Below are 12,126 nucleotides of genomic sequence, written 5' to 3' on the forward strand. Positions count from 1 at the left end.
ATACATTCATACATACCTTGTGGAAGAAGGATTGAAAACCTAAGTCTTCTCTTGAGCTCCATACGCACATGGTTGTATGCATACCACATGCACATACATAAATATGCATACACACATTGTACAAACAATAAATACAGAAATGAAAGCAAAAGCAAGAATCCTTGAGCCAAACATATTCGGTACACAAATTCACCCAGACACAAAATTATAAGACAGCTGCTAGATTACAAACATTTTTATTTTGTCACTATAATGGAATTTTTTTTTAAATAGTGAATTAGAAATAGCTTTGTTTTACAAAACAGGTTTGCAACATGACTTTTCAAAAACATATTCACTTCATAAACATTTTCTATATGGCAAAACCATGAACTACACACCTTTTACTTCATTGAGAACACAGAACAGATACATTTTCAAAGTGCTTCTGTAGCCGCTGCACCCATCCTCCCAAGAGCTGAATAGAGCAGCTCTGTTCTTCCCCAGGGAGAACAGAGCAGGGTTATCTTACAAGGATACTGAGCTACCACCCACCAAGTGATTGACTTAACTAGCAGCAGAATCAAGCATGAGACTGTTTCCCATGCTTCTTCACCCAGCTATAAATAACTCACAACCTCTGAGTCTCCATTAAAATAAATATGGGCGTGATGGGAGGTCGAAGGTGAAAAGCAGGCAGTTCCTAAATACCGGTGGCTTACAGGATCACCAACTGAAGAAGGAGAAAGCCTACGGAGTCCTTTGCCAACTGTCCTGCTTTTGCAGTCCTGAACTTGAGAACTGAGTCAACCATTGCTGAGACGCTGGCTGTAGGTCTTTTAAGAAGTGGGAATTTGCAGAAAGCTGTCTACAAATATGACCGACAGATGATAACTTTGGAAAACGCCACGGATGCTGTAGGATTGCTCTGTCCATTGTGGAGAACTAAGAGGTTTTGGGGTAACAGCATCTCTTGGGGTGGTCAACAACGTGGGTTCCACAAAAGCCACCCAAATCCTTGGATCACATACAAGGTGTTCCACTTCACAGCCCTCTAACTAAGACGATTCCGAGAGGAGGAGCGCTTCCTGGATATGGTGTCTGTGTAAGCTGAGGTCCCCTACCCCCCCCCCCCCCCCGCAACTCAACTCTGATGAAACCATGTTTCCTTCTGTTCAGGCTGATGTTTGGGTTGTGTGGGTCTCAACAGACCTTGGGCAGCCAAAGACCTCTTCCCTGCCTGGACATTTGTCTGTCCAGTTAAGAATAAGGGTCTTCAGCTGTGCGCTGGTCATCAGGGTCCAAAGAGCTCGCTGCTGTCCAGTCTCTCTTCTTTGTAGAGTAGGATGTTCTCCATCAGTTTCCTTTTGGCTTCATTAATCTCAATTTTCCATGAAGTCTCTGTAGCTGATGTTTAGCAGAAAACAGAGAGAGTACCTTCAGCAAGTGTTGCCGTTAAAATTCGCTGAGTCAGACCTTATCAGAGTCTCATGCCAAGTTTGTGAAACAGGCCCAAATACAAGTAGCATGTCATAGCTTATGCCGTTGCAGGGAAGTCTGCACCCTCCCCCACAGACACTATAACACTCCGGCTCCCCCAATCCCCACCACACATATACACCTTTTCCACAAAGAAGAGGCTCCCATATTCCTCCACAGTCATGGGAGAAGTGTGGCCATCAACAATAATGATAGCGGTTTCTGTTATGAAGTATAATGCCGCGAGGGGGGTACCTGGTGGGCTCATGACAAATCACCCCCCCGAGAAGTTACACCAAGCGACAAATCTGGTATAAGGGGATTTATTTGGGGGAAGGGGGAGAGTGAGGACCCAGAGAAGGGGAAGAAGCAGACGAGTAGAGAGACTGTCCAGAAACACATGGTAACAGAGAGAGAAAGGAGAAAGAGCGGTATAGTGGGCAATCCTTGTATACACAGCCCGCACCTGAAGCACCTGGCTGCAGTGGTAAGTGAGGACTGTTGCTAGATCCCTGGGAGGAGCCTGGTGGAATCACCTGTAAGCTAACATCCCTCCTTTTTTCGTTTCATTACAAATGAGGAACTAGAAAAGGGTGATGGTTGGGTAGGAGTCAGGCATTGTGCTCTTTTAACTATTTCCTGTTGACCAAGAGCAATGTCATAACAGGGGACCCTAAGAAAATTGAGATGCTGGCCAAGTCCTGGGAGGGCTGGCTGCTTCACTGCTGTCCGGGCTGTGGGACCATCTAGGGGAAGGAGTGTGCAAGCCCAGTTGGAGCAGTCTGAGAGAGAGGACCAAAGCATCCCTGGGGAGCTGCTCTGGCATATTGGGCCATGTGAAATCTGTCACATGGCATGATTTTATGGTGCCTGTCGCTTAGGTCATAACAGTTTCTAAATTCTCCTTCCTCCCCAATGGAGTGGTCAGAGCCTAGACTATCAGTGAGTCACATTCACAAGGCCTGGTGACGCCTCGTCGAAAAGGCCTCAACTTTTATTTCACTAGGAAGCCTGGCATATTTGGACCCAAGTGTCAGTGATGGAGGGTGTCTTTAGAAGTTATTGGCAAGGAAGAAGAGCAGGCAAGAGGGACCACACAAGGTCCCGCTGGGCCCGGAGAAGTGGTTATAAGTACAACAGGTATGTGTCATGCAGTGTGTTTTTATAACCCACTCTAGAAGGGCATAGTGGCACATATACCTGCAATCCCAAAATAAATAGACAAGGGTTCACGAGATAGCCCAGGTGAGACTCTGTCTCACACTATTTGTTTTTTCCTGTGCTGTGTGTATGTGTGTGCATGCACACATATACCTTTCGTGGGCATGTGCGTACATGACAAGGTGTGTTTGTAGAAGTCAGGGCATCAATCTTCTCCTTTTACCGTGTGATAAACCAGGTTCATAGTCAGGTTGTCAGGCTTTGACGTCAGCACCTTTACCTGCTGGCCATCTTACCAGTCATGTGAGCCTAGCACCTGGGAGGTGAAGGCAGGAGGATCAGGGGTTCAGGGCATCCTCAGCTATATAGGAAGGTCCATATTATTTTAGGCTACACGAGACACACGATCTCTCAAAATTAAAAAAATAATAGATTGCTTATATATATATAAATATTATATATTATATATCCTATATTATATGTGTGTAAATAATATATAATATATATTATATATACATACATATATGTATACACATACACACACACACACACTAAGGCCCTACATCCAGTCCAGCACTGCAAAAATGCATCAAAAAAAATTAAAATCTGGGGACTGGAAAGATGGCTTAGCAGTTAAGAACATTTACTGCTTGGTCGTCCAAAGAACTCAGGTTTGATTCCCAGCACCCACATGTTAGCTCACAGTCGTCTGCAGCTCCAGTGTCAGGCTATCTTTGCCTCTTCAGGTACTGTGTATATGCATTCCACAGATCTACACAGAGACAGAACACCCATACACATAAAATCAGATTTTACACTTAAAAAAAAAAGTAAATATCACTCTCTCTCTCTCTCTCTCTCTCTCTCTGGATCCTGGAAGAAGAAGTAGTGAGCCAGAGGCATGTGTGGAACAAGACTGAGGACCACCACACAGCTGTCCTAGCAAATGGGAAGTAGGTATGACCAAGGCGCAGTACAAAGATGGAGGTGTGAAAGTCTAAGAGGCAGGAGAGTGGTCGGAAACCAATAGTCACTGATGAGCTGAACTTCCTCTCTGTGTGTCCACTGTGCAGTGAATGCCTGAATTACTAACAAAAACCATGAATTAGGAAAAGAGGGGAGGGATGGCCTAAGTTAGGGTCACAGGAGTGACTCAGCATGGGCACCTCACCCCCCCCCCAAGCTTACCGTCCTGGGGTGTCTGTGGGCCTGTGCAAGCCTCTGAGGAGGAGTCGGCCTCCTGGCTCCCACTGGTGGATGGCTGTGCTGCTCTATGTCCCGTGGAGAGTGGAGAGGAGGCAGCCCCTGGACACGATGCCATCATAACCAAAGAAGAGACACTGAGGCTGGAATTGTCAACGTCATCTGTTTCCTCCGGGGTATTGGAAGATGAGCCTGTGGCCTCAGAAACCCTGCTCCAGGGAAGGGACAGCTGCCCTCGGAGCCGCTCCTCCACCCGGGCCAGGGAGACTCGTGCCTTGGAGGAGGAGACAGACAAGCAGCAGATCAGTCGCTGACATTAAAGCTGAAGGGGCTCTAGCAGGGATAAGCACACAAGGCAAACCCAGCCCCTCCCCCAGCAGAGCAAACACTGCAGACAGGTTTTGCCCTTTTACCCCGGTTTCCTCTCTCTTGCTTAACAACCATTACATTCCTAAAGCTGGCCCTCAAGCTATTCCCTTATTTGGTCACTGATTCATTCCTGAGACAAAACACCAAAGTCCAATGATCAAAATTCATTTTTTGGCTAATATGCTCAGTCAGGATATACCAACCCACCCTAGCAGACACATTCCCTCCCCCCAACCCCACACACACCCCTTAAAACCCCCACTCCCACAGAAACACCCTCTCTTGCTTCTCTAGTCTGCTTGCTTTTCTTGCTGCTGCTGCTGCTGCTGCTGCTTTTACAACCTCTCCCACCCCTCACCCCCTGCTTGCTCCGTCTGGGGAAATAAATCTCTTTAGTGCAGAGTGCTTGGTCTGGGAAGGTCTTGCGCCCACGCCGGTCCTTTCAAAAGCTGAAGGCCATCACTTAGTCTCCTGGGAATGTTAATCAAATGCCTGCTGCAGATGAATGTGTGAGCCCAGGCAGTCCAATCACTGCACCCCAGACTTCTGATGGCAATGACTGGGCCAGGTGTGGGCAAGTGTCTGTGACCTTGAGTTGATTGCAGAGCCTTGGGGGCGGGATTACCAGGCAAACGTGCTACATGGAGCTACACTGGGACCTTCTCCCTTGTCTCACGTCTGAGCTAGGAGCTCCTTACACTGCATCCAGGCTTTGAACTCACTCTGTAGCCCAAGCTGGCCTTAAGCAGCGGCTACAACTGCTAGGTCAGCATCCCAGGCCGCTGACCTGCTCGCCATGCATACTGCTCACCCTGAATAAGAACACTTCAATTCCTCGGTGGTGCCTTGCAAAACAATTCAGGGTATGGGCTGGTGAGATAGCACAGTAGGTAAAGATGCTTGCTGCCAAGACTGACAATCTGAGTTCAAGCCCCAGGACCCATATGGTAGAAGGAGAAGTTATCCTTTGACCTTGACATCTGTGTCATGGCATATGTACATGTACACATATATGTACACAAGGATACATACACACACACACACACACACTCTACTTCTGAATTTAATTTTAAAATTCCATGTGAATTCATTTATTTTGCACACAATCACAATAATTCTTTTTCTTTCTTTCCTTTTTTTTTTTTTTTTTTTTTAAATAGTATCTTCCTACAGAGTCCTGGATGTCTGAAACTCACTCTGTAGACAAGGCTGGCTTTGAACCCACAGACATCTGCCTGCCTCTGCCTCCCAAGTGCTGATAGATTAAAGCAGTGTGCCACCACACCCAGCTGCTGTGAACTTTTTTTTATAAATATGAAAGTATCAGAGTCTAATGGGATAAAAGAAGCCTATAATCCTAGAATTTGAGAAGCGGGTGCAGCATCAGAAATTCAGCCACCATGCTAAGTATGAACTTCAAAGCCAGCCAACAGCTATCATCTGAAAAATAGACAAGCAGGCAGATAATAAAGCCAGGGATGTCGGCTCACACTCATAATCCCAGAACCTAGGAGATGGAGGCAGGAGAACTGCCTCAAGTTCAAGGCCACCATGAGCTACAGTGTGAGATCCTGTTAAAAGATAAAAGTTGAAGCAGGGAGAGGCAAGATGAGTCCACCCTAGAAAGGTGCATCCTGCTGAGCCTAGGGAGCTGAGTTCCATCCACAGAATGCACACGGTGGAAGGAAAGAACTGACTCTCACAAGTCCCTACAGAACTTCCATGTACAAGAACACACACAACACACAATAACTAAATAAGACAGTGCACGGCAGAGCAGCCCAGTGGATAGACCTGAAAGAGTTTGCAGGCCATGGATCTTTCAAGCCTGATTGTACTACACTGTGGTTAGTACTCTCTTCTCCTCTCCCCTCCTCCTCTTCTTCCTCTTCCTCCTCCTCCTCTTCCTCTTCTTCCTCTTCCTCCTCCTCTTCTTCCTCTTCCTCCTCCTCTTCTTCCTCTTCCTCCTCCTCTTCTTCCTCTTCCTCCTCCTCTTCTTCCTCTTCCTTTTCCTCTTCTTCCTCCTTCTCTTTTTTCTTTCTTTCTTTCTTTCTTTCTTTCTTTCTTTCTTTCTTTCTTTCTTTCTTTCTATACCTGAACTGTCCTATTCCCTTTAGTATACATGGCAAATGGCTCATCCTTCAAGATCTGGCTCAAATATCAAGTATCCAGATAAAAGTTCAATTAGATACCCAAGAAGCATTTGCCATGCTAAAGATTGCAGTCTTCTGTAGCCCTGTGTAATGCATGGGGTGTGCAAAACTGATGTGTGCATTCCTCAGTCATGTTTTTAAAAGGAGGGGAGATAGGGCTGAGGGCTGCCTTAGAGGTGATGAGTCCTTGCTGCTCCTGCAGAAGACCGGAGTTCAGCTCCCAGAACCCAGAGCAGATGGCTCACAAATACCTGTAACTTCAGCTCCAGGAAACCCAACATATTCTTCTGGCTTCCTTTGGTACCCAAATACACAGAAAACACACACAGTCTTTTAAAAAGGGGGAGGGAGAGGAACTAAACAGATGGCTCATTGGTTAATAGCACTGGCTGCTTCTCCAGTGGACCAAGGTTCAATTCCCAGCACCCATATGGCAGCTTGCAACTGTCGGTAACTCCAGGGGATTTGATGCCCTCTGCTGCCCTACACAGCACCATGCACAAAAGTGATGCACAACCATACATGCAGGCAAGATATCCACACATGAACAAAAGAAAATGATCAATAAAAGGAAGAGAGAATGTAAGAGTGTGTCCTCTTCTTTTAACCCTCTTTCACTGGCTGCAAGGCAGATGCAATGGACTGAGCAACATTGAATCCTGAAATGGAAGCTTTTTAGCCAGCATGGTTAGACTCTGCAGCCCTGGTTACCTGCACCCAAGCCATTAAGCCAAAGGCAGCAAACTTCTGTCTTGCTTAAATCAATGTATTTTGCTATCTCTTCATTTACATCCCTTCACCCAAGCCCTAACTCACACACCAAACCATTGATGGAATGAATGAATAACCGAAGATCTGAATGAAAGTGAGTAGCTGGGGGGGGCGGGGGGAGCGCTGTTTAGATCACACCTGATTGTATCTGCTTGTATACTGCTCTTCTGAAATCCTTAGTGACCTGTAAAATCCTACTGGGCCTCCAGAGCCTTTAAGTCTGTGTTTAGTTCCCTGCCAGGCTAGACGTAGAGTCCTGTCATACACCATCCCAGTGCCTACCACACAGACAACTCTCATGCAAAGACTAGGAACTCCAAGATAGCAGGACAGGAATGGCTTGCTCAGACAGACTGCTCCTCTGTAGTTAGAGAGAGGATTTGGGGCACTCATTCCAGCTCAGCTTAGGACCATGTGAGTAACTCCAAGTCATTCTCTCCAAAAGGGTGAAGGAAATGCCACGGGGCAGTTACAGACCAGGAGAGAAAGCAGGCCAAGGGAAGACAGGAAGAAATGGGCTCCCACAAGAGGCTCGGGCCAGATACCCAACCCTAGGGTCCCCCATGCCCCACAGAGCAACCCTGATTTCTAGGTTCCATCCTGTGCTCCCTGCAGCCTAGCCAGACACACCCACCCTCAGGGTCCCGCATGACCCACACTGCAACCCTGATTGCTGCAATGGCCCCAGTGGGTTTTACTGTGAAAGATCAAAGCTAAACTCCGGCTTACTGCAGCCCCAGACGCGAGGCTTCCTAGGTAAGACAGCAGAGAGCTCACCTCCTCCACGCTGGCATTGCGCCTCCGCAGGCAGACACTCACAGCGGTGGCCCAGGCTTCCTCACAGGCCTCAGGCAGCAGCCCTGCCCTCCTCTCCACATGCCTCTGGCAGATCTCTTTCACCACTGCCTTCCCCATGCCGGTCTTCTTGGAGCAGACTGAGGAAGTACTGCTGGGAATCTCACTGAGAAGCAAATCCTTCTATGGGAAGAGAGGGAGGAAGTCCAGGTGAGAGGCTGGGTGTGGCAAGGTGTGCAAAAGGCACTCACCCACTGGAGAACGCACTGGGCACTCCCTAGGACAGCACAGCTGAACTGGAGTGGCGTCGCCTGTTCCACCCAAGTCAGTGGCTCCATCAGAAAATGGAAACATGAAACTCCTGGGTATATTCCTGGGTATAGCACAAATATGCACCCAATAATGGACCCACAGCGCAAAATAGGACACCAGATAGAAAAATACTCAATAGCCCACTTCCAATAAATGTCTTCCATTTGTAAAATATATGCACAGCAAATACTAATAACCATCATTTGCATAGCACTTAACCACGTGCCTAACATTATAATCTAATCTTTTTTTTAAAAGATTGTCGGCCGGGCGGTGGTGGCGCACGCCTTTAATCCCAGCATTCCGGAGGCAGAGGCAGGCGGGTTTCTGAGTTCGAGGCCAGCCTGGTCTACAGAGTGAGTTCCAGGACAGCCAGGACTACACAGAGAAACCCTGTCTCGAAAAACAAAAACAAAAACAAAAAAAAGATTGTCATTTTTATTCATTTATAAATGAGTGTGTGCATGGTAAGGACATGTGAGTACAGATACCCTCAGAAGAGGGTGTCAGATTCTCTGGACATGGAGTTACAGGATCCAGGTCGTAAGCCACTGGACGTGGGTTCTGGGAACTAAACTCAGGTCCTCTGCAAGAACGGTTGTATGCATTATTAACCACTGAGCCATCTCTCCAGTCCCAATTTAATCTTATTTTTTTAGGATATGTATGTATGTATATATGTATGTATGTATGTGTAGCTGTGTATTTGTCGAGTGTGTGAGTGTCTGCAGAAGCCAAAAGGCAGCATCAGATCTCCTGTAGCCAGAGTCACAGAAGGTTGTGAGCCACCTGACGTAGATCCTGGGATCTGAACTCAGGCCCTCTGCAAGTGCCCTTAACTGCAAAGTCATCTCTCCAGCCTCATGAATTCATCTTATTACCATGTACACAGGCCCTTTTTGTTTCTGCTGATATAGCAATGCATGTGATAGTCTTGCAATGAACTGGGACAAAAAGCAGCAGGTCCCCAAAGGTCACCCTTGACTGTACCCACTCTGTGGAAATGGGAGTCACAAGCATTACCAACTGTAAGCAGCTTTTCCGAGAGAATCGACATGAAGGGAGAGAGCTGGGGACCTAGCAGGAGGGGCTGTAAGCATCAACAGGGGCAAAGCAGGATCCCAAGGGGTCAGAGCTGCCTCTTTCAAAAGGGCATTTGAAATGTCTTACCAAGAAATAAGCAAGTACGACAGCAAACAAACAAAACAAAACAAAGTGCATGCATGTGATTGCTGCTCAGGACTGATACCAGAGTGCCAGGAATCATGCCACCTCCACACAAAGCAAGAACAGAGTCAGGAACAAGAGAGTAGCTCATTTATGAGGTCAAGGCTGTAGCCCAGTTGGTCCTCTGCTTATATAGCAGGCTCAAAGCCAGGTAGACAGACAACGGTGCTGTGTGCCTTCAATCCTAACACTTAGAAAGTAGAGGCAGGAGGATCAGGAGTTCAAAGTCAATCCCTACATTTGTTGTATCAAATTGCTGTATATTTATTTGTTTTTAGTGTATATATATATATATATATATATATGTGTGTGTGTGTGTGTATATATATATTTATATATATCCATGTGTATATAAATATGTCCATATTTATAATTATATATTATAAGACACACAGCATTTTAAAGCTGATTTGACAACACACACCTGTAACCCCAGCACTCTACAGAGACTGAGGAAGAGGTCTGTAAATTCAAGGCAAGCCTGAGTTACATAGTGAGGCTTGGTTTTGCCACCTAAAATGCATCCCTACCTAGTCTCTGTCCCTTGGTCCACTCTAGTCACCCACTCAGCCAATCCTTCCTCTACAAGGCCTTCATCTGCCTCCAAACACAACTGGCAAAAAAAGTCAATGAAATGATTTCCTAAAGATATTGTGCTATAGTCATAGACCAATGCCTGCCCAACTATCACCAGAGAGACACATCAGGCAACTGATGGGAACAGATGCCTAACACTAGGCTGAGCCAGGGAAACCCCACAGAAGAAGGGGGCGGAAGAATTGTGGGAGCCAGAGGGGTTGAGGAGACCATGGAAACAGGGTTCACAGAATCAACTAAGCTGGGCTGACATGGGGCTTACTAAGACTGAAGTGACTTTCACGGACCCTGCATGGGTCTGTGCTAGGTCCTCTGCATATTATATACCTTTTGCTTGTGTAGCTTGGTGTGCTTGTGGGTCTCCTAACAATGGGAGTGAGGGCTATCTCTGACTCTCTTGCCTGCCCTTGGGACCCTTTTTCCTCCCACTAGGTTACCACATCCAACCTTACTATTACAGTTTGCATCTAGTTTTATTAAATCATGTTGCTATAGTCTTGTTCGGTTGATATCCCTGGGAGGCCTGCTGGGACGTTTTTGTTTTATTTTTCCAAGGGAAATTGAGGATGAGTGGTTTTGGGAGAGAGGAGGTAGGTGGGACTGGAAGGGATTGGGGAGGGGAACTGCAGTTGGGGATGTAATATAAAAGAAGAATTAAAAACAATTTAAAAGATAAAAAACGAGGCAAGAGTGGTGTCATTAGGCCTAGGTTCCTGCTCACAGGAAGCTAAGGCAGGAAGATCGCTTGAGCCCAGGAGTTCAAGGCTAGCTGGGCAATAGAATTTTATCTCAGAGGGAGAAATAAAAATGCAAGCCCCAGGGGGCTGGCAAGATGGCTCAGCGGGAAAGAGCGCTGACTGCTCTTCCTGAGTTCAAATCCCAGCAACCATATGGTGGTTCACAACCACCTATAATGAGAACTGACACCCTCTTCTGGTGCACCTGACAACAGCTACAATGTACTTATGTATAATAATAAATAAATAAAATAATAAATAAAATCTTAAAAAAAAATGCAAGCCCCACTGTGCCTCTGTTTCCCCATCCAGTGGGTAGGTAGTTTCAGGATCTGGGAACACAACATGCCTGACACCATCAGAGATTCAATACCTAGAAGTAAAGATGGCTAAGGGTGCCATGGCGTTTCTAGCACTCACTGGGGTCCAGAAAAGCATGAGCTTTTAACTATTTATCTTTGGGGAAACTTAGCCTTTAACCCCGAGCAGTTGAGGAAGAGGAAATCGGCTTGTAACAGTTAAAGCACATGAGTGGTTTGCAGAGAGAGACAAGTTACCACAAAGAAAGGGGATCCAGAGGCAGTTTCCAGAGCCCCACCCTTGAGACCCTCCAGGGAAGAGAGATCTTATCTGTAGCCAGCAACAGCATCTGCTACTGGCAGTGAGTTTACAGTGTGGGGAGCTTGACTCTATTGTCAGGACTGTGTACAGGCTAGGACAAAGTATCCTTGACAGAAGCATCAACCAGGAACCTAGGCGAGGTTCAAGAGCCAACTCCCAGGACCCAGGAAATGTGAAGGAAAATTAGAGCAAGCGACTAGTGAGTGAAACCACAGGACAAAATGGCAATCGGGGGTGGGGTGGGGGTGGGGGTGGGGGGAGGGACAACCCCCCCTATTTGATTAGCAAGGACTCACCAAAGAAAGGAAGGCAGACTGAGACAGAGGAAGAGACTCACTCAGAGGGCTGCAGCTGACTGTGTGGCACAAGTCTGTAATCCCAGAACTCAAAAAAAGACGGAGGCAGGAGGATGACCAAGAACTCAAAGCCATCCTAGACCATAATGTAAGATCAACACCCCCCCAACATATACATAACCCCCCCAAAAAAAAAGAAAAGAAAGAAAAGAAGAAGAAAACTAAGACTAGAATGAGGCTTAGCAGTTGCATACACACAGCAACGCCAGTTGCTGTGCTTCTAAAGTGGCAGTGTGGGAAGATGTCGTGGATGCCGAGAACTCTGGTCTGAGGCCTGAGAACTTTGCATGTGGTGGGGAAGGCCCTCCCTGCCCACATGGACGTGTGCCCAAGGATACCAGCCAACCAACCCGAAGTGACTGGATC

The 12,126-nt window shown here is 46.8% G+C and overlaps 1 protein-coding gene across 1 annotated transcript in view; it reads right to left on the reverse strand.

Moving 5' to 3' along the window:
* Positions 1-224: 224 nt before the first annotated feature.
* Irak2 (interleukin 1 receptor associated kinase 2) overlaps positions 225-12,126 on the reverse strand; it is a 57,359-nt gene continuing 45,457 nt past the window's right edge. Inside the window, exons 11-13 of the mRNA XM_021165133.3 lie at positions 7,893-8,093; positions 3,808-4,096; positions 225-1,386 (exon numbers count right to left, since the gene is read on the reverse strand). Of these exons, the coding sequence (XP_021020792.1) occupies positions 1,274-1,386; positions 3,808-4,096; positions 7,893-8,093 (603 nt within the window). The 3' untranslated portion in view covers positions 225-1,273. The remainder of the gene's footprint in view (positions 1,387-3,807; positions 4,097-7,892; positions 8,094-12,126) is intronic.

Source organism: Mus caroli, unplaced genomic scaffold (genome assembly GCF_978045245.1).
Source record: "Mus caroli unplaced genomic scaffold, Mus_caroli_1 scaffold_7, whole genome shotgun sequence".
Lineage (NCBI taxonomy): Eukaryota > Metazoa > Chordata > Mammalia > Rodentia > Muridae > Mus > Mus caroli.